The sequence below is a fragment of the Notechis scutatus genome, chromosome 15, assembly GCF_049901735.1.
Source record: "Notechis scutatus isolate UNSWTSFEM ecotype Mainland chromosome 15, rNotScu1.2, whole genome shotgun sequence".
Lineage (NCBI taxonomy): Eukaryota > Metazoa > Chordata > Lepidosauria > Squamata > Elapidae > Notechis > Notechis scutatus.
The window spans coordinates 4,222,423-4,244,419 of NC_142023.1; the positions used below are offsets into that span (position 1 = coordinate 4,222,423).

The window sequence follows — 21,997 nt, forward strand, 5'->3', positions numbered from 1 at the left end:
AGGATTCTCTTTATGTATGATGGCTCGTTATATGACATCTCGTCACATTTGCAAGTTTTCTCCTTCCAATCATTTACACCGATGCTAATATAAATTACAAAAATACCCTTTTTTAAAAAAAAAAAGGAGAGGAATGTCATCCTGTTTTTGTCCTTTAACACATTTTCTCCAGGGTAGACTTGTAAAAAGACAACAGCAATCTCTTTTCAAACTTCCACGTACTGCTGTTTGTATGCAGTCTTGTGAATGTACCTTTTCTCAGAGGTCTTTTTCATTGGGGACACAAGGATGCTAACATCCTTTCCCCTGTTGCAACATGAGGGGAGAGGAAAAATCTGAATGCTGAAATTTTCAACAGGGAGTAAGAAGGAGATCCTGAAATTTTTGAGCTATGGAGAGAAAATAACAGGGCAAGGAGAATTTTTCCTTCCGGACCAAACATTGTTGAATGAATAATTCATTTGGATTCTCTCTCTCTCTCCTCCCTCCCTCCCTCCCTCCCTCCCCTCCCTCTCTCTCTCTCTCTCTCTCTCTCTGGTTTTCCTCCAGGGACCGGAAGGAGTTGACGGAGAACGAGGAAAACCTGGGCAGCAAGGTTTGCCTGTAAGAAAGCCACTGTGGTTGTCGCATTTACTCCTGTCTTCTTAAGAGCCTCCTCCAGTAAGAGGTCACAGCATCATCCAAGGAGGCACTTCAGAATCCACATTTCTTCTCACCTTATGCTGATGTTCCTTCCTGGGGACGAGCGATGCCATTCTGAAAACTGTTCTGATGTGCTGGAGGTCCATTGATGAGGTTCAGCAGGACCTAGTGACTCTCCCATCTCCAGCATGGCGGGGAAAGCAAAGTCTGTTCTTCCTCTACGTCAGCCTTGGCCACTTGGTGGACTTCAATTCTCAGAATTGTCCTGCCAGCGTGGAATTCTGGGAATTGAAGTTCACAAGTTTTTGAAGGAGCTGAGGTTGGACCTCTCTGCTCTTCTGTCCTATTGAGCTCAGTCTTGGTGTTCTATGAAAGATTATTTTCCAAGGAGGTATTCTCCAAGGATATAGTTTTGGTTTCTTTCCTTGTTTTTCAGGGACATCCAGGCCCCTCAGGAACCCCAGGCCTGAAAGGATCCAAAGGCACTCCGGTATGTTTTGGAAAGCGGACATGGCTTGGTGGCTTTCTCATAACAGATCAGATTGAGTTGGAGAGATGGTTATCTTGGATGTTTGCTGTGTCACTTGACTGACGGCCTCAGAACATCTGTAGAAGAAAATAGCCCCTTCCGCATGCAGAGCTGGCACTTTTCTTTTACAGATGTTAAGTTGGCACACCCAGTTGCTTCTCTTGACAGTCTATGTCTATTTTTGATTACTTATTTGTTTTTATTATGGAGGTACGTTCAATCTTCTGGGGTTGGAGGTTCGTTGGGTTTTCTACCTTGGTCATGAAAGATCTGAAATCAGACAAAGAAGGACACCAATTGCTCCTGGGCAAGTCCATTTTGAAGAACCTCAATAGATGAGGGACTATCTGGTGGATAAAGCAATTGGAGATTCCAAGGAAGGGCAGACAGTAAGAGACGAAGAGGAATTCCGCTCTCATTTAGCAAGATCTTTCCCAGTTAGCTTGTTCCACGTGTCTAGGAAAAGTGGGATATTCTGCGACTATACTTTTTTTTTCTTTCTTTCAATATTTTATCATACATTGAAGACAAGAGTACCCCCAAAACTCACCACCAACAAATGTGGAGATGGGACAGAACTAATTAACCATTGGAAAAGTTAAGAATCTGAGATCGCTGTGCCTAATGGGGAGATATGCATGTTGAAAAGAGGCTTGGTGGCCCAGTGGTTAGAGTGCAGTACTGCAGGCTACTTCTGCTGACTGCCGGCTGCCTGCAATTTGGCAATTCGAATCCCACCAGGCTCAAGGTAGACTCAGCCTTCGATCCTTCCAAGATGGGTGAAATGAGGCCCCAGATTGATGGGGGCAAGAGGCTGACTCTGTAAACCACTTAGAGTGGGCTGTAAAGCACTGTGAAGCGGTATATAAGTCTAAGGGATATTGCTATCTCCATGTTGTTCCTTCTTTTATTTTTTACTTCTAAGGGTCAACAAGGAAAACCAGGGCTGCGGGGTGCAAGAGGTAGCCGTGGATCACTGGTAAGTGTCCCTGGTTTGCTTCTACTCATCTGGGGTGGCAGGCAGCCATGATGCACGCGCCATCTCTTGTGCCTTTGCCGTATCTGATTACCTCTCCCCCAAAGTTTAAGATCTTCAATCATGCATAATGCCAGAGATGGAAGGGACCAAAGGGCTATTAAATCCAACCCACCATTCGGCGCAAGAATCCAAATTAATTCAAATTATAGCTCTCCAGCTTTCGAAGGTATGTAGTGAAAAAATGTAGTTCAAATCCTTAGCGCCGCGTCACGGAGTGAGCTCCCGTTCCTTGTCCCAGCTTCTGCCAACCTAGCAGTTCAACAGCACGTAAGAAAAATGCAAGTAGAAAAATAGGGACCACCTTTGGTGGGAAGGGAACAGCATTCCGTGCACCTTTGGTGTTTAGTCATGCTGGCCACGTGACCACGGAGACGTCTTCGGACAGCGCTGGCTCTTCTTTGGCTTTGTAACGGAGATGAGCACTTCCCCCAAGAGCTGGAAACGACTAGCACATATGTGCGAGGGGGACCTTACCTTGTGAAAAAAGAGTCCATCGTTTCTCTAGATGATTAATGCTACTACTGAGTTGTTCTTACTGGGTCTTGATCTGGTAGGAAACATCCTGTCATGTACTTGAAGATGCTGTCATGTTTATCCTTACCTTTCTCTTCCCGAGGTTCCAGATTCATCGTTCTCATCCCTAGATTTTATTAAACTCTCCAATCATCTCTGTTGCCTTTCTCTACCTGTCTCCCACTTTCTCTGAAATTCTTCTGAAAATGGGCACCTCAAATTAGACACCGTTCTTGCGTGCTATAGTAGACCAGCGTAGACTAAAGTGTTCAGAAGCTTTATATTGTGTTGACCTTGTTTCACACTGCCGACCCATGTCCGATCTGTAACCAAGGCTGTTCTTCTAGGGTTCTCTTGGCCTGCCAGGCCCCCAAGGGGTCATTGGGCGAGAAGGACAAGAGGGCACTTCTGGAGTTGATGGGATTCCTGGAAAAGATGGCAACCGTGGGCAAAAAGTAAGTAAAAGATTTTGGAAGGCTGCTCCTAGAAGCATGGACGGTACTGATACAACCACCTACATCCGTTATGATTTATCACTATAACAATTTGTTGATAAGAATCAGACCCAGTATGATGAATAAGTATGTACGCTGTTCGTCCCAAAGGTGCTTTTTCAAGAGGCAACTGGACTTTCTGGTTTTTCTTTCACTTCTCATCCAAGAAGCTTCTTCAGCTCTGACTGGATGGTGGTGGGGAGTGGAAGGATTTATCCTCCTTGCAGACAGCTGGTCATTTGCACTCTTTTAGAGGGTCATTGAGGCCTCTTGGAGGTTTATCTCCAAGTATCTCTGTAGATATGAAAGATGACATTAATGTCTATGGAGATTCTCAGTCATCCAAATCATGGTTGACCCAAGTTTCTTTTTCAAGAGGCAACTTGACTTTCTGGGTTGTTTTCTTTGAAGACGTTTTGCTTCTCATCCAAGAAGCTTCTTCAGCTCTGGAAAAAAAAGGAAGAACAAAGGAAGTCCAGTTGCCTTTTGAAAAAAACATCTTTGGGACAACCGTGACCTGGACGACTGAGAATCTCCGTAGAAATTTACCTACGCTGATCTTCTTTCTCCCTGCTTCCCCCAAATTAGGGCGAACAAGGTGAGGATGGGGAAGAAGGCACTCTGGGAATGCCAGGGAAAAGAGGGAACCTTGGAGTCCCTGGATTACCTGGAGCACAAGGCCCCACTGGATTCAAGGTTGGTCTCACCTGTTCTTTGTCAGCAAAGAAATTGCAACCTGGAGTTTCTGCATCCAATGTCTTGGGATTTTCATTAACGTATCATGTATGGGTATGGTGTCCAATTGTTTCTTAAGCCTTCATTAAAGACTTACCTAGTTATTCCATGTCGAGGTGTTGGAGATGGTTGGTAGTTAAAAAAGGTTAGTGATGGTGGTTGCCAGCTTTGGAAGCCATATTTTACTTGGGAGCTTCCATGTTGCCACATTTTACTCCCCGGGAATTTGGGAGGGGGGATTTCACAGTGAGGTGGAAATGTAGATATAACAACATTCTTCTTCTGAGTCAAGGACAAGTTATCCTGCACCTAGTAAGGTGTGGTTGGAGGAATGTCTCCAGTGGTGGGATTCATTTTTTTTTTTTACTACCGGTTCTGTGTGCGTGGCTTGGTGTGCGTGGCTTGGTGGGCATGGCAGGGGAAGGATACTGTAAAATCCCCATTCACTCCCCACTCCTGGGGGAAGGTTACTGCAAAATCCCCCTTCCCTCCCCACCCCATTAACCCGCTTTCCAGCTCCGTTCTCCTGTGCAGGGCAACCAAAGAAGACCCAGCTGATCAGCTAGGACTCAATGGGAGGCAGAGAATAGATGGTGGCAGGGCCAGTCAGAGGCGGTATTGGCTGCTTCTCCGAACGACTCAAAATTTCTGCCACCGATTCTGTAGAACCGGTCAGAACTGGCTGAATACCACCTCTGAATGTCTCCAGTTGGGACAAGCAGTGATTGGGGCACGTGATGGGTGCAGCGGATGGGGTTTTGATTTTCAATTATGAAGGGAAAACCTGGAACTCTCATATTAGGGTTTTTCCCAGATGTGCCAATATGACCACTTTAATAAAATGGAACTTTGCGAAAATGTTTTGTCTTGGAGATGGTTGTGTTGGAGTTTGTTACTTGGAACGCTTGTATTAACCTGAATCATATCGGTGATATTTTACGGATTGAGGGCATTTTGATGCCCCTGTCTTGCGTACAGATTTCAAGTTATCTTGATGATGGTTGGTAGAGAGTCCGAAGATGTATTTTATGTTTGAGTTCCTGCCAAGATCTATAGGGGTGAGGACCTTAAATCAACCAGCAGTTTCAGCTGTCAACCCACACACAGCAAAGAGGACGCAGAGTCCTCCTTACCGCCAATGTATCAAATGGAAAAATAAAATCCAATGTTGGAGAAGCGCTGATGAACCTCCAGAACTTCCAAGAAAGGATCAACCTATTTGGGGGGAATGCTCCAGAGTGAATGTCCACAAATCTGGTGGTTTCGAAGTCCAGGACCTGCAAGCAGACCTTGTGGTGCCTGCTTTTTCTTCCTTTGGTTCCTCTCTTACTTACATTTTGCGAGAAGGAACTTGCTAAAAAGAGATATGCCAAGTAGGTTGTAGAACAGTTGGGGGCTGGGTGAATCGGGATCTAATTATCCCTCACTTAACCACGGATGTGTCAATTGACCATCATTGCCCCCTAACGACCAGAGTTGAGAACAACCAGCTGATTTAAGGGTAATGCGAATCTTGCCAGTTTTAAGCAGGGAAGATGCCCTTTCCCAGGTTAAATTTAGCATCAATGCTATTTTTGGAGAGGCAGGCTGAGGATGTGGCACTTATGAATCTTCTGCCCCTTTTCTTGGCACATCTGTCTCAAATTAAGGATGTAACCTGGAGTTTACAAGGTGTTCACAAGGAGGTAGGTGTTGGTGATGAAGCCAAGTCTTTGTCCTCTTTTTTTTTTTGGAGATCTGGGTTCAAACAAAGGGCAAAGAACTTCAGTCTTAAGCAGCTGGAGGACTTCTGGGTTCTGTACGTTGATGGAATATTTTGGTGGCTTTTTTTTTTCAGGGAGAAAGAGGTTTGTCTGGAGAGATTGGTCCATTGGGGAAAAGAGGTTCTCAAGGTGGAATGGGACTCCCTGGGACCTCCGGTGATCCAGGGCCCAAAGGACAGCCGGTGAGTAGATGCGTGCGACAGCTGCTGACGTTTGTTGGTTGAGATATCTCTCAGGCCAAGAAAAACGAATTCTTCTCCAGTGGGATAGTCGGGGCAGGTATAGAGAGAATAGATCTGCCAAACATCTGAGCATTTTTCTGCATTCAATTTCCTGAAGTGACACGGGTTCCTTCTTCTTGGTTCCTGAGGACCAGCCTCTGCCAAATATGCTTAGATTAAGACATCGAGTGCAGCAAAAACAAAAACAAAAAACCACCGTCCTCCAGAAGCTGGAAGAGACAAGTGGACCTATTTCCAAGCCAAACTGTGATAAGTGGCGAAGAGGATGACTTTGTTTTGAGAGCTAAAAATCCATCTGGGTTTCGGGGGGGAGGGTTTCTTTGCCAATTTCACAAAAGGGATGACAGGGGAATTCAGACTGTTCATGTGTGTGTGTTGTTGTTGTTTTTTGCTTCATCTCTTGTTGTTTCTCCTTCTGCTCCTTGAAAAAAAAAAATCTTTCTAGGGAGATTTTGGGGAATCTGGATTTCCAGGGATTGCTGGATTCTTCGGCCCAAAGGTGAGCCCCCGTCTTCCTTGATCATGTCGTGCCAAGTTCTTTGATTCAGAGCCAGGCTGTATTTTACGCCAGGTGTCTCAAGGTGGACCGTGAGTGGTGAGCCTGCTCACAAAACGGGAGCTGCGGATGGTTGATCTCTGCCCACGTTGGGTGGGACCACCCGTGAATGACCTCCTGTCATCTCGAGATGGGCTTAGTTTGTTTGCTGCCAAATACTCTGGGTACAGCTTCAGTGGTGGGATTCATTTTTTTTTTACTACCGGTTCTGTGGGCCTGGCTTGGTGAGGCTTGGTGGGCATAGCAGGGGAAGGATATACTGCAAAATCCCCATTCCCTCCCCACCCCACTAACCTGCTTTCCAGCTCCGTTCTCCTCTGCAGGGCAACCAAAGGAGACCCAGCTGATCAGCTGGGACTCAATGGGAGGCAGAGGAGATGGGGACGGGGCCAGTTGGAGGTGGTATTGGCCGATTCTAAAACCTACTCAAAATTTCCACTCCCTGCTCTCCAGAACTGGTCAGAACCTGCTGAATAACCACCTCTGTACAGCTTCCATTTCTGTTTGGAGACAGGGCCCCGATTCAGAAGGAAGGGAAAAAGAGAGAGAAACAACAGCAGAATTGTTTGCAACTTGGATGTAGGGTATCATCCTATTTCGGGATAATATTATTTGAAATCATCATCTTCATTTAATGATCCCGTAATCCCTTGTGGGGTGGAGTCTGGGGAACTGAATGGAGCCTAGCCGAGCGTTTTAATGGCCGGATGCCTTTCCTTGTTGCCGATGTAGAGTTTTATTCTCATTGTGCCCAGAGAAATATCTCCCTCTAGCTGGGATCGAACTGACAGCCTCCTGATTGTGAGGCAAGAGCTCCCCCTCTAGGCCACCGCACCACTCCTTTTTAATGTTATTTGAAATGGTTTTACTTTTCAAAAATAGGAAAGGAGATGATGCCCAAGTGGTGGATGGTGCTCTCAGCTGGGATTTTTTTTCCACCCAGTGTTTCTTTCTTTCTCTCCATAGGGACCACCTGGAGATCTTGGCTTCAAAGGCATTCAGGGCCCTAAAGGGCCCCAAGGACTCTGGGTAAGTTGAGGACCTTGCCTTCACCCCTTTTGCCTTCACCTTCAGAAGAAACCAGAAGCTGGTTTCCTCTCGGTTAAAATAAGGTGAGCTGCATTCAGCCCCCACTTCCGTGTCTTCTCCGCCAACCGGGAAGCCAAAGGACCAGGTTTTTGACCCGTTTGGTAGTCATGAGGATGGAGACAACTTTCTTCTCAGAGGCCAAAACATTTAGCCATATCCTACCAGGTTGTCCTACCACGTCACCAAAGCCCTCACTCAGTCAGTTTTACCTGCTGGGGTCAAGCCTAAAGAATCAGCAGCAGAATAGGTAAGTCTGCTGAGGAAGTAACAGGGGTCCAAGAGGTGGGTTTGCTAGAAGTTAGGTGGCCTTCTCCAACACCTGATAAATATTCCCTCTATCAGTGGTGGTATTCAAAAAGGTTTACTACCTGTTCTGTGGGTGTGGTGTGGCGGGCGTGGCTTGGTGGGCATGGCAGGGGAAGGATACTGTAACATCCCCCTTCCCTCCCCACCCCACTAACCTGCTTTCCAGCTCCGTTCTCCTGTGCAGGGCAACCATAGGAGACCCAGCCGATCAGCCGGGACTCTGATCAGCTGGGACTCGGGAGGCAGCGAATAGATGGGGGCAGGGCCAACCAGAGGTGGTATTTGCTGGTTCTCTGAACTACTCAAAATTTCCATGACTGGTTCTTCAGAACCTGTCAGGACTGGCTGAATACCACCTCAGACCTCTACCCAGAAAAGGTGAACAAGCAACTCCTATTCTCGGGGCTGGTAGCCCTTGCTAGGTCATCTGAAAGTCCAAATTCCTTAGATGAGCTGCTGGACATTGGGCAGCTTTTTGATACCCACCTGATGCTATTGGTCAGAAAGCAAGGTGGTGTTCCAACCTCACCTGGACTCAAAAGCTAAAGGAGGATTGGAGCTGGCTAGTAGGAAAATGGAAAGGGCAGTAGAAGTTCTTGTGTTGATATATCCTATCCATTGTCTAAACAAATTGTTTGTTTTCGTAGGGTCAAGAAGGTGTCATTGGTCCAGTTGGGATTTCAGGTCCACCAGGAAATTCTGTAAGTATCTCACTTGCTCTTCCATCCCTCTTCTTAAGATCAGCAAATTTTCTCTCAAGGTGCTGTGGGATTTTCTAAGGCCATCATTACTTCATGTCCTCTTCCTAATGTGGTCATGTAAAAACTCAAAATCCACAGTTCCTTAGCTTGAGACCGTGACAGCTCTGCCCCTTGCAAGTGGACTCTCTTCAAAGCTGGTGCATATCCTTCAAGCCCTATCATGATCCAGAAGGCCCACAACTCTGGTTCTTATTTATTTAATTTCACGAATTATTGCAATGTTTCCTAGGTTGTGTTGCCTTTGGATCTTCCGTTGTGCATGTCCTGATGCAGCATCCCAAGACATTCCCAGGAAAATTGGGATGGCACGCAGCTTGAGGGTCCTTCATTCCAGAACTGAGGTCTGAAGGTCGATCCATTTAGACCATGAAACTAAAGCTCAGTTTTTCACTTTGCCTGCACGTAGAAAAGAAATTAATGGTCACCTGATATAGGCAGATGTTTTGGGCAACGGCCTCTTGATGTTGAGCCAAGCTGTAGGAGGTGATGTGAGCTGAAGGCCAAACATCTGGAACACCATCTTCCCTCCTTCTCAGTCAACAAACTTGTCCTACTTGGCTTTCTTCTCATGGTCGTCTTTTTCACACCCCGTGTTTTCTAGACAATTTTAACCCTTTAAGTCTATCAACTTGAAATTCAATATTTATATAAATATTTATAATATTTACATACAAGCCCTGCCCAGCCAGTCACATGACCACCAAGCCACACCCACAAATTAGGCCACACCCACAGAACCAGTTAGTGGTCCCTGGGATCTAAAATTATGAGTTTGGTGGTCCCTGAGGTCCAAAAGGTTGGCGACCCCTGCTCTATAGTGTCATTTTGAGGGAAGGAGTTGAAACAGTTTATGTCCGGGGTGTGAGGGGTCTGTAAATATTTTCACAGCTCTCTTTTTGACTCGTGCAGGATACAGGTCCTCCATGGAAGGCAAGTTGGTAGCAATTGTTTTTTTCTGCATTCCTAATTATCCTCTGAAGTCTGTGTCTGCCCTGTTGGGTTGCAGAACCAAACCAGACAGTTATAGAGGTGCAGATGATAGGCTCAATAATTCCTCTGTAGAATTGAATCAGCAGCTCCTTGGGCAGCGAGGGGACCTTGGAGGTCTTCTAATCCAACCCCTGTTTGAGCAGGAGACCCTCTACCATCTAAGACAAGTGACTGTCCAGTCTCTTCTTAAAAACCTCCAGTGATGAAGCACACACAACTTCTGGTGGCAAGTCGTTCCACTGGTTAATTGTCCTCACTGTTAGGAAGTGTCTCCTTAATCCCAGGTTACTTCTCTCCTTGATTAATTTCCGTCCATTGTTTCTTCTCCTGCCTTCTGGTGCTTTGGAAAATACGTTGGGTCCCCCCCCTCTTCTTCATGGTGGCCCCTCAAATATTGGAATCCTGTTATCGTGTCGTCCCCAGTCCTTCTTTTCATTAAACTAGACATACCCAATTCCTGCAATTGGCGTCGGAAGAATACAGAAAAGAGAAAAGTGTGCAGGGAAGAGCAACGAAGATATTAAAGGGTCTGGACTGGAGGCTAAATTGTATTATGAGCAGTTGAAGGAGCTGGGTGTGTCTAGCGGAATAACAGAACATTAGAATTGGAAGGGACCTTGGAGGTCTTCTAGTCCAACCCCCTGCTCAAGCAGGAGACCCTATCCCATTTCAGACAAAAGGGTTCCCCCAATGTCTTCTTAAAAACCTCCAGTGCAGGCAAGCCATCTCTCTCTCTCTCTCACACGCAGGGCTGATTCACACAGGCTTCACTGACTTTGGAGCTTTTCATTATATTGGAATGTTGCAGGTGTCTTACACGTTTAACAGGTGTGCCTTTTGTCACCTTTCCCCCCCTCCCCCCAGGGTCCTAAAGGAGAGAAAGGCAGCCAAGGTGAAGCGGTGAGTGTTGTCCCTTCTGTGCCATGGGTGTAAAATTACTTTCAGACCTTTCGGTCTCACCTCTTCTGGGAAAGGACCTGTTTTCACCCCCTTCTTCATTTCCTTTTTCAGGGTCTCCAAGGTCCAAGGGTAAGTATGGCTGTGTTGTCCCATCAACACTGCTCCTTCCACCCCAAGACTTGAAAACTCTTCACCTGGTTTTGGGTTTTTTAAAAAAAAATATTTTCATTAAACATATTTCATCATTTTATATCACTTTTACAATCTTTGCAGTGCTCCAGCTGCGGTGATTTTCATACATAGACACACAGACACAGACAGACAGACAGACAGACAGACAGACAGACAGACAGACAGACACACACACACACACACACACACATATATATATATATATATATATATATATATTCTGAGGTTCTATATGTATGTATGTTGTATGTATGGATGTTTGTTATTCGAGGTTCTTATCGTATAGATTGGAAGTATCCAGCGTAGAGAGATTGCACGGTGAAGTCTCATTCATCATCTTCAGGCTTGTGTCTTCAGCTCTGTGCTTCTCAGAGTGAGAAGCACAGAGCTGAAGACACAAGCCTGAAGATGATGAATGAGACTTCATCGAAACGTTGCCTAGCTACTTCCAATCTTACGCGGGAGAAAACCCGAATAACCAAAGATAGATAGATAGATAGATAGATAGATAGATAGATAGATAGATATCAATGTTCTGACCAAAGCTTCCAGAGACCGTAATTAAGCACACACTTAGTCCAAACAATCCCTCAAGATAAGCACCCACCTTTCTCTCCTTTGAATGATTGCCAACAACTAAAGTGCCAAATGAACTATAAAAAACCAACCGGAGTACAAAGTCCACACAGAGCTTCAAGGTTGAATCAGATGGTTCTGATTTGGCCTTTGTGCAGTGTAAATTAAGAATGGTCATGTCCGGGTTAAAAATGTGGAATTTGCTTAAAAGAATAGAATGCAACATTTTAGTCCAGGCAAGAAAATCACAGGTGCAAGTGCCGAGATGACAAGAGCCCTTGGAAGCCAGTGAAGAAAAAGTATTTCTTTCCAAAGGCAACTGGACTTCCTTGGTTTTTCTTTGAAGAGGTTTTGCTTCTCATCCAAGAAGCTTCTTCAACTCTGATGAACAGCTAAATGTCTATGGAAATTCTCAGTCATCCAGGTCATGGTTGTCTCAAAGGGGCTTTCTTTCAAAAGGCAACTGGACTATAGGATTCAGGTGACCCTGAGGGCACAGATGAACCTCCAAGTGGCCTCAACGATGCTCAGAAAGACTGCCAATGACCAGATGACTGCAAGGAATATATAAATCCTTCCGTTCCCTACCATTCAGTCGGAAATGATGAAGCTTCTTAGAGGAGAAGCGAAATGTCTTCAAGCAAAAGAAGAAAGTCCAGTTGCCTTTTGAAAGAAAGCAACTTTGGGACAGAGAAGAAAGTGTGTGTGTGTGTGTGTGTGTGTGTGTGTGTGTGTGTGTGTGTGTGTGTAAAAGAGGAAGAGACCTTTGGAAAAGAGGTTCCCCCTCCTTCCATACACGGTGGTGTTTTGCATCTCCAGTTCAGCCCCTGACAGTTCAGGTTGTGAAGGATCAATTGTGGTTTATCTTGACTCTTGTCTTCCTAGGGTATCGCAGGGCCCCGAGGACCTCCAGGCCCCCCGGTATGTATTTAAAATATGATGTGGGTTTTTGTTGTGTTTGTCTTCAAAAGCACACAATGATGGCCCAACCTTTTCTGCTACTGGTGTCAGAATTCTGGCAGTCACCCCAATTAAGTCTTGAGCCAAACTTCCAAAACTTCAAAAGGATTTATTGGGAGTTAACATATCCGGCACTGCCTGGGTGAAGCCGACTCCGAGACACATAATTCATTGTCACCCTTGACCCTGGTTTCCCCCCCACCCCCTGTGGAACCCGAATGCAAGAGATAGCAAAAGCTTATAGACTTATATACCGCTTCACAGTGTTTTACAGCCCTCTCTAAGCGGTTTACAGAGTCAGTCTCTTGCCCCCAATAATTTAGGTCCCCCTTTTACCCACCTCGGAAGGACGGAAGGCTGAGTCAACCTTGAGCCTGGTGAGGTTCGAACTGCCAAATTGCAGGCAGCTGGCAGTCAGCAGAAGTAGCTGCAGTACTGCACTCTAACCACTGCACCACCGAGGCTCATGTTCTTTCTTTACAATCTAAAGCAAGGGTCTTCAAATTTGGCAAGTTTAAGACTGGTGGACTTCAATTCCCAGAATTCCTGAGCTAACATGACTTGGGGAGGAATTCTAGGAGTTGACGTCCACAAGCCTTAAAGCTGTCAAGTTTGAAGACCCCTGATCTAAAGCATCAGACAGACAGCTTTCTACCTTGACCTCTCCCTGTTCCTCCTAGTCTTCCACGTCCATCAACGGCCAAGAATTTTATCTTGCTTAAGGCTTCATGTTTTGTCTCTTTAACTTTACAGGGCCCACCAGGAATTGAAGCTGCATTTGTAAGTTTTCTGAATCCTCATTGGCCTTAGAACTCTGCAAGTTTGGGATGTTTGTTGCAACCCCTCCCCCCAAATGAAACCATGAAACCTTTGGGTGATTGGGTTACAAGATAATAAATAACAGATAATCAGAGTTGGAAGGGACCTTATAGGTCATCTAGTCCAACCCCCTGCCCAAGCAGGAGACCCTACACCATTTCTGACAAATGGCAGTCCAGTTTCTTCTTGGAAGCCTCCAGGGATGAAACTCCTACAACTTCCGAAGGCAACTTCTGTTCCATCAGTTGATTGTTCTCACTGTCAGAAAGTTTCTCCTTATTTCCAGGTTGAATCTCTCCTTGTTCAGTTTCCATCCATTATTCCTTGTCTGGCCTACAAGCGCTTTAGAAAATAGCTTGACCCCTTCCTCCTCTCTGTGGCAGCCCCTCAAATTTTGGAAGATGCTATCCTGTCTCCCCTGGTCCTTCTCTTCCCTAGACTAGCCAAGCCCAGTTCCTGTAACCATTCTTCATATACCTTAGTCCGTGAGACTGTGTGGTTCTTATTTCACTTAAACATCCATCTTGGAGATTCCATGATTAATCTTGTCAGTGCCCATATTCTATCTGCATGGACTTTTTCCTTTTAGTCTACCATAACTATGTCTTTTCTCCTCTAATCCAGGGGCAAGATGACTTTGATGCAGCTTTCCACTCCATGTTGACTGCCAGCGCTGCCTTCAGGTCTGAGGTAACCCATAAAAGCTTCTTAAAGGAAAATTATCTGAAGGACTTATGGGAAAAAGAATTGACCACTGTAAGGAATTCATCCGCGTCTTCTCTCTTTCCTGGCAGAGCTACGAACAGATGGATCTTCCGGCGATGGATCAAGAAGGGGAGATCTTCAAGACCCTGCACTACCTCAGTGTCCTCATCCAGAGCATCAAGAGACCCATGGGGACCAAGGAAAACCCTACCCGTATTTGTAAAGACCTCATGAACTGTGAACAAAAGATGCAGGATGGTAAGACTTCATCTGCTCCAGGATGGACAACATGTAAATAAATGTCCTCCAAGATCTACATCACTCGTGATGCCTTAAAGAGGAGGAGGAGGAGGAAGAGGATGGATTTCATGGGGTATCTAGATTTGCACCTATTTGGGCCAAAGCTGAACAAAGCCCTAAGGTCTAGATTTCATTCCTTCATGAACTTTCTGCCCAACTCTTGGCAACAAATGGAAGAATCTCAATGTATCGCCCAATAAACTGAACAAAAAAGAGAACCAAACAGTAGAGAAAAGAACAACAAAAGAGTTGTGTAAGATGGCCATTTGTCCCTTCTTTACAAGGTGTCAGTGTAATCAAAGGCCCATCTCAAGAAAAGATTGACTAGGCTAAAAGCCAGGAACAGCAGGACCATCAGATCTCCAGGATCAACCTATTCCACAATGTTCTAGTCTGCCACCTCCCTCTTTACATGGGATGAGTCATCTTCTCTAGATGATCAGACAGGATGGGCAAAATCATTCTGGAGTTGAGATTCTAGATTGCTGGACCTTCTCTGTACAGAATAACAGAGTTGAAAGGGACCACAGAGGTCTGATACTCCAATGTCTTGTTCAAGCAGGAGATCCTATGCCAACGGTCTTCAAACTTGTCAAGTTTAAGACTTGTGGACTTCAATTCCCAGAATTTCTGAGCTAACAAGACTGGAGGAAGAATTCTGGGAGTTGAAGTCCACAAGTCTTAAAGCTGTCCAGTTTGAAGACCCCTGCCTTATACCATTCCGGACAAGTGGTAGTCCAGTATCTTCTTAAAAGCCACCAATGATGGAGTACCCAACAATGATTATGACCCACTGCAAAAGATTAAAGGACGCTGATAATAGTTGGAGGACAAGAGGTCTAATCTTGGGTGTCTGGTAGCTTCCATACTGTTCTTCTCCAGAACTTTGACAAAGTTCTCATGGCTTCTTCTTCCTGTTATGGTCCTGTTATGACCATCTGTAATACAATAGGTCATTAACCAGTTCCTTTCGGGTCAGGATAACCTAGTATCTCCTATACATATCCTTATGCCCAAAAATACAGGCCCATGTTGTAGCCAGAAGCCTGATATTTCCTTTAGAACGTAACAAGTTACAAAACAGTATGTGTTTATTAGATATAGTTATATAACTGTCCAGTAACCATTTCTTTGTTCAAGTGTTGGATAAGTGTGGCTTCCCTTCTGTTCTTCATTTTCACAAGTGTAACTTATAATATGTAATTTCTACATATCTCAAAGATACCATTATAACTGCATCTGGCCTCGCGCGTTATTCCTCTCTTCTTCTTCTTCCTTCAGGTGTGTACTGGATGGACCCAAATCTTGGCTGTTCTTCAGACAGCATTCAGGTCACCTGCAACTTTGCCCAAGGAGGTCAAACCTGCCTCAACCCTATCACAACATCAAAGGTACATTAAAGGCACACGGCATTTCTAGCAAAAACCACTGGAATATGACACATTTCACATGCAGCCCATGGAACAACTCTAAAAACAAGGACATTTTTTAATTTCCTGAAAATGCCTCGTGGTTCTACGTGGGGCACAGAGAAGTTCTTGGAAAGGCAGATAATGTATCTAGGGCTTGGCTGCACCATTTCCCATTTTTTTTCAATCCCAATAAAATCTTTTGCAAAAAATTAAAAAATTAAAAACAGGCGGATAGGGAGCCGGGCACGTTCTTCAATGCCCACATGGCTGACACGTTGCTTATCCTTGTTGTTAAGTACCACGTTCCAATTGTTTAAGCTTTTAAAAATAAGAAGCTCTGTCTTAAGCTGAACCTGGAAAGGAATAAGTAGCTAGTGACATTAAAAAAAAGTGGTATTTTGGCTCAGTTGAAAAATGAGGCGTTCTTTTCATGGGTAACCTCAGGCAACATCTAGCCTGGAGCAAAACGATTTGTGAATAAGCAGAGCAATTTTTTATTTTCTCTCTCTCTCTCTCTCTTTCTCTTTCTGTCTCTCTCTCTTTCTCTTTGTCTCTCTCTTTCTGTCTCTCTCTCTCTCTCTCTTTCTCTCTCTTTCTCTTTGTCTCTCTCTTTCTCTCTCTTTCTCTCTGTCTGTCTCTTTATCTCTTTCTTTCTCTCTCTCTCTCTTCCTGTTTAAATAGAATTGGGGTTGAGAATTTGAGATTCTGCTGGCCCATGTTATTATTGTCCAGAATTTCAGCCATGTCATCTCTCGTTCGAAGCAGTAAGTAATGTCTCTGTTTCTGTGAATGGGTCTTGTAGTTAAAGCAGCCAGATTCATTCATAAAAATAGAGACATTACCAAGGTTGGCTGCAGGAAGTTACTTTGTCCATGGGAAGGATGACTCTTAGTGCAAATCCATGCTTATCTGTCCATAGCAATAACAATAGACCAGTGGTGGGATTCAAAATATTTTACTACCAGTTCTGTGGGCACGGCTTGGTGGGCGTGGCTTGGTGGGCATGGCTTGGTGGGCGTGGCTTGGTGGGCGTGGCAGGGGAAGGATAGGGAACCTTCTCCTGGGGGAAGGATACTGCAAAATCCCCCTTCCCTCCCCACCCCACTAACCTGCTTTGCAGCTCCGTTCTGCTGTGCAGGGCAACCAAAGGAGACCCAGCCGATCAGTTGGGACTCAATGGGAGGCAGAGAAGAGATGGGGTTAGCGGGGCCAGTCAGAGGTGGGATTGACCGGTTCTCCAAACGACTCAAAATTTCCACTACTGGTTCTCCAGAACTGGCCAGAACCTGCTGAAGACCCACCTCTGCAATAGACTTATGTACCACGTCACAGAGCTTTCCAGCCAGCCCTCTCTAAGTGGTTTACGGAGTCAGCCTCTTGCCCCCAATAATCTGGGTCCTCATTTTACCCACCTTGGAAGGACGGAAGGCTGAGTCCAACTTGAGCCTGGTGAGATTCAAAATGACAAATTGTAGACAGCCGGCAGTCAGCAGAAGTAGCCTGCCGTGCTGCGCTCTAACCACTGCACCACCATGGCTCATAAGTGCAAATCAATGTTTATCTGACCACTGGATAGTCCAAAAATATTAAGATTTTTTTCCCTCCTTTGTAGTTTTATACATTTCCGGTGCATGGCTGCTTGAGTGTAGTTGAAGGTCTCTAGAATGGTGATAAGTTGGTTTAGGCATGAAGGTCTCAAGATGTTTCTCCTAGCCAGAACGTTGAGTCCAACCTTTATCCCAAACTTTTGTACGTCCCCTTGTCTAGCTGGACTTCGATATTGGAAGAGTACAAATGAATTTCCTTCACCTCTTGAGCTCTGAAGTCGTTCAGAACATCACTATCCATTGCTTGAACATGTCGGTTTGGCCGGAAGGACCGTCCGAAGGGGCCTCTGTAAGCTTCAAGGCCTGGAACGGGCAGCTCTTCGAACGGGGAGGGCAGCTCACGCCGGATGTTGTGGTGAACCATTGTAAGGTATGGCAATCCTCTGGGGGAAAAAAAGAGTTGGAAGGGTTGGCTGCTACCCCCCATGGAGAAGATACTGCGATTTCATCATCAAGATCTAGAAATATCTACCCTTGAAAGGTCTCCTTCCCCAAACTACGGCCATGTGGAAGGTGTTTTCGTCTTTGAGTTGTTTTATTATCCAGGGTAGAGGTAGGTTGCTCAGGTTCAAATCCTGATGAAACCAAGTCACCCTGACTCCTTGCAAAAGAAAAATTGTGAGCGCTGAAAAAAAGGTAAAACATCTACAAGGCTTGTCCCAAATGTGCTTTTTTTTTTTTTTCAAGAGGCAACTGTACTTTCTTGTTTTTATTTGAAAACATCCAAGAAGCTTCTTCAGCTCTGACTGGATGGTGGGGAATGGAAGGATGATCTTTTCCTCTTCCTCCTTTTCCTTCTCTTCCTCTTCCTCTTCCTCTTCCTCTTCCTCCTCTCCTCCTCCTCCTCCTCCTCCTCCTCCTCCTTTTCCTTCTCCTCCTCCTCCTTTTCCTTCTCTTTCTCTTCCTCCTCCTTTTCCTCCTCCTCCTCCTTTTCCTCCTCCTCCTCCTTCTCTTTCTCTTCCTCCTCCTTTTCCTCCTCCTCCTCCTTTTCCTCGTCCTCCTTTTCCTCCTCCTCCTCCGTCTTCATCTCCTCCTCCTCCTCTTTTCCCCAAGGTGCTTTTTCAAAAGGCAGCTGGACTTTCTTGTTTGTTTTTTCTTTGAAGACGTTGAGCTTCTCATCCGAGAAGTTTCTTCAGCTCTGACTGGATGGTGGGGAATGGAAGGATCCTCCTCCTCCTCCTTCTTCCTCTTCCTCCTCCTCCTCCTCCTCCTCCTCCTCCTCTTTTCCCAAAGGCACTTTTTCCAAAAAGCAACTGCACTTTTCTTGTTTTGTTTTTTCTTTGGAAACATTGTGCTTCTCATCCAAGAAGCTTCTTCGGTTCTGAAGAACTGAAGCAGAACCAAAGAAGGTTCTTGGATGAGAAGCGAAATTTATTCAACGAAAAAACAAAACCAGAAAAGTCCAGTTGCCTTTTGAAAGAAAGCCCCTTTGGGACAACCATGAGCTGAATGACTGAGAATCTCCATAGGCAGAATCTCCAAAGGCTTCCGGTTGTCTATCTCGGCTACCAAGCATTGGAGGGGAGACTTTTTCATCAAAGCAAAAGCTCCCCCTGCTGATAGTTTGAATGAATTGAACGCAGCTGAGCTCTAAAATTGAAACTGGATATATGATGCAAGAGATCATCCCTCTTTGCATCTATTTTCAGGGGTGGGATTCTACCAGTTCACACCTATTCGCTAGAACCAGTTGTTAACATTCTAAGCAGTTCAGAGAACCGGTTGTTAGAAGAAATTACTGGACTAATCCTGTAAGGAAGGCAGGAAGGAAACATTCTGGTGTTGCTTACAGAAACTGCCTCTCCGTTAACCCTTGTTACATTCTTGGCAGGACTAGACTTCCTGTCTCAGGAACATCTCTGGAGTTTTTTCCCCCTCCTTTGCTGGTACTTTGCTTTTGTGGGGTGACCATTCAAAGTTACAATGGCACTGAAAAAAGTGACATGACCGTTTTTCACACTTACGACGGTTGCAGCATCCCCACAGTCATGAGAGAATGTCGGAACGAGGAATCTGCTTCGTGATTTTGGGAAGCCTAGGTCAGAACATTAGGCTGCCAAGAAATTTAAAATGGAACTCAGGGTCAGGTCTTGGATTATTGTAGTTACCATCTTAGTCTTCTCATGGATGTCCATGATGGAACTTCGGATGGATGGATGGACGGATGGATAGAGAGATGCATATATGTATGTATGTACAGTATGGATGGATGGAGAGATGCATGGACTGATGCATGGATGGATGGATGGAGAGATGCATGTATGTATGTATGTATGTATGTACAGTTTGTATGTATGTGTGTATGTATGTATGTATGTATGTATAGAGAGATACATAGATTGATGCACGGATGGATGGATAGAGAGGCATGGACTGATGCACAGATGCATCAGATGTATGTATATATGTATGTCTGAATGTCTGGATGGATGGATGGATGGATGGATGGAGAGAGAGAGAGATGCATGGATTGATGGATGGATGGACAGATTATGTGCCATCATTTTTGACTCCTAGTAACCACAGAAATGGAGTTTTTCAAGGACAATATGTCCCTAACCTGGTCTTGCAGGTCTTCCAAAGCTGGCCCCATGACCACCATTATTGAGTTCCTTCACCTTTCCTGTTGGCCATCCTTTTCATCTCTTTCCATCCACCATTCCCAGAGTTAGCTCCTTCTCCAGAGAACCGGCTTTTTGCATAAATGTTGCCCAACGTTGGATAATTTGAGCCTGATCATTTATGCCTCAAGGGAAGAGTTGGGTTGACTGGGTTTGATGATCCATTTGGAGGCAGAAAGAAACATTTAGTGGTGGCGGCGGGGCAAATAAAGAGGGAGGGGCTTTGTGATGGATTTTCCATTCCCCCCTCCTTTGGGGCGGTTGGGTCTTCCTATCTCCAGCCACGTGTGGTTGCAGGGCGTAACCCTCAGGTTTCCTCTTCAACCAGATTCAAGACAGTCATTGGCATCACGCTCTCTTTACCTTCCGGACATACGACATCCAACGGTTGCCAATTGTGGGCATCTATAACCTTCCACCAAGCAAACCAGGGAAGGAATATTTCCTTGAGGTTGGGCCAGTGTGTTTCCTCTAGAAGTCAACTTTCTTGGTGCTCCACCCATTGGCTTCTTTCAGAAGAAAGGCTGCGTCTTTGGCCAAGAGACTTGGCCACCTGGAGCCAAGATCTGGGCCTTCAGCACTGGGACCATGTCAAATGGGAAAGCCTTTGCAGATCCATCAGCCGCTCCATCTCGGCATGGGGAGAAAAGGTTTGGAAGAACCCAGGGGACTGAAGCGACTTCAGAGAAGGCCAGTTGAAGTAGACATATTCTCCACGCATGGTTGGACTCTTTCCCTTCAGCCAAAGGAGGAAAGAAAAAAAAAAGTTGCTTGCAGAAAACCCAAATCATTCATGCAGTTTTTGGGTCACCAAGCGTAACATTCCGGAACCCAGGTCCTTTTTCCTTTTTTTAAGGTTTTGCTGGACAAGACAGGGGAAAAAAATCAATGTTGCCATCTTCTTATGTTGAGATTATTTTTCAATCTGCTCACTGTTCTGGAACAGGAAGGATTTTGATGTGCAATATTAAACAGAGAGAGGAGAAAGAGAGAGAGAAAAAAATATATAGATATATATTATTTAAGGCAAAAGAAAAAGAATCTAAATAAAAGCTGGCGAGATTCTTCTTCTTTTTGGAAATGAAAAAAAAAACCCACAGTCCTTTCGATGTAGGGTGGTAAGGGGAGATATGTCCCCCACCAAAGTGGAAAGGGGTGAACAAACTTTGGTGCTACATTGTAGAAAGAGAAAATGAAAGAGAGAAAACAAAAGAGAGAGAGAGAAAGAGAGAGAGGGACAAGCCTTTTCAATTTGATTCTACCTCTCACTGTGAAAATATTTGGTGCTCTTTTATTTTTTAAAGAAGTTGTAATTATATATATACATATATATATATATATATGAGTAAAAACTATTTAAAACTCCTCAGAGGTGCTACAGTGTCTCTTAATAGTCCTCCCCTCCATTTGGGTAAATTACATTTGCAGGAAAAAAAACAACCAACAAACAAAACACAGGGCACGTTCTTCTTATTGGTACAGGGAAGAGAACCGAGTTAATTTAAAAGTGCATTAAACATTCTCCAGATTTTTTTTTTCCTGTGGAATCAAACAACTTAGCCACAGGGCGTGGGTTGAGGGGGAGAGGCAGGGTGTAAAGTTGAAGAGTAGTTGTTAGCTAATATATATACCTATATAAATATATACATATATATATATATATACCTGTATGTGTGTGCCAAGTGCATTTGGGTTTAAGGAACAGAGAATATAAAATTCAAAAAAAAAAAGGTGTGTATTTTGGAGAACGTACTGTATGTGTTAGTCCAGCTTTTTAGTCTGGGCTACGAGGAGACCCCGATGGAAGAAAGATATTTTTGAAAATAAAACTGATCTATCGTAGCTTTTCTATAAGTAGAGCCCATTTCAGCATTTGTTTTTGAGGTTTGTCCATACGGATAAAAGAAGGACCAGACCAACCGTAGAGGTATGTTGGAGTCGTCTGCACTCATTTTGTCTTGGGTTTTGTTTCATTGTCACTGTCATTCTTGTTGCCATTTCTCTCTTTTGGTGCGTTGTGTCCTGTAGATATCTAGACCTTGTATCTGTAAATTTGGAACTCAAAAGGGAAAACAAAACAGAACAAAACCAGAAGGTTTAAATAGTATGGTATTTCTTTCTATATAAAGAATGTCCTGATGATGGAAGTGAGGTCACTCTGTCCTACTTGACTTTTCCTGGTGTGTGTGTGTGTGTGTGTGTGTGTTTTTTGTAAGAAAAAAGAAATAAACGAGACGTGTGTGGTT

The 21,997-nt window shown here is 44.7% G+C and overlaps 1 protein-coding gene across 1 annotated transcript in view; it reads left to right on the forward strand.

Annotated features, from left to right (window-relative positions):
- The window catches only part of COL27A1 (collagen type XXVII alpha 1 chain), a 151,035-nt gene extending 129,038 nt beyond the window's left edge, over window positions 1–21,997 (forward strand). Inside the window, exons 44-61 of the mRNA XM_087944256.1 lie at window positions 550–603; window positions 1,079–1,132; window positions 2,097–2,150; window positions 3,071–3,178; window positions 3,806–3,913; window positions 5,790–5,897; window positions 6,403–6,456; window positions 7,480–7,542; window positions 8,556–8,609; window positions 10,524–10,559; window positions 10,671–10,688; window positions 12,213–12,248; window positions 13,041–13,067; window positions 13,731–13,796; window positions 13,901–14,069; window positions 15,393–15,502; window positions 17,291–17,500; window positions 20,080–21,997. Coding sequence (XP_087800382.1) covers window positions 550–603; window positions 1,079–1,132; window positions 2,097–2,150; window positions 3,071–3,178; window positions 3,806–3,913; window positions 5,790–5,897; window positions 6,403–6,456; window positions 7,480–7,542; window positions 8,556–8,609; window positions 10,524–10,559; window positions 10,671–10,688; window positions 12,213–12,248; window positions 13,041–13,067; window positions 13,731–13,796; window positions 13,901–14,069; window positions 15,393–15,502; window positions 17,291–17,500; window positions 20,080–20,226 — 1,476 coding nt within the window. The 3' untranslated portion in view covers window positions 20,227–21,997. The remainder of the gene's footprint in view (window positions 1–549; window positions 604–1,078; window positions 1,133–2,096; window positions 2,151–3,070; window positions 3,179–3,805; window positions 3,914–5,789; window positions 5,898–6,402; window positions 6,457–7,479; window positions 7,543–8,555; window positions 8,610–10,523; window positions 10,560–10,670; window positions 10,689–12,212; window positions 12,249–13,040; window positions 13,068–13,730; window positions 13,797–13,900; window positions 14,070–15,392; window positions 15,503–17,290; window positions 17,501–20,079) is intronic.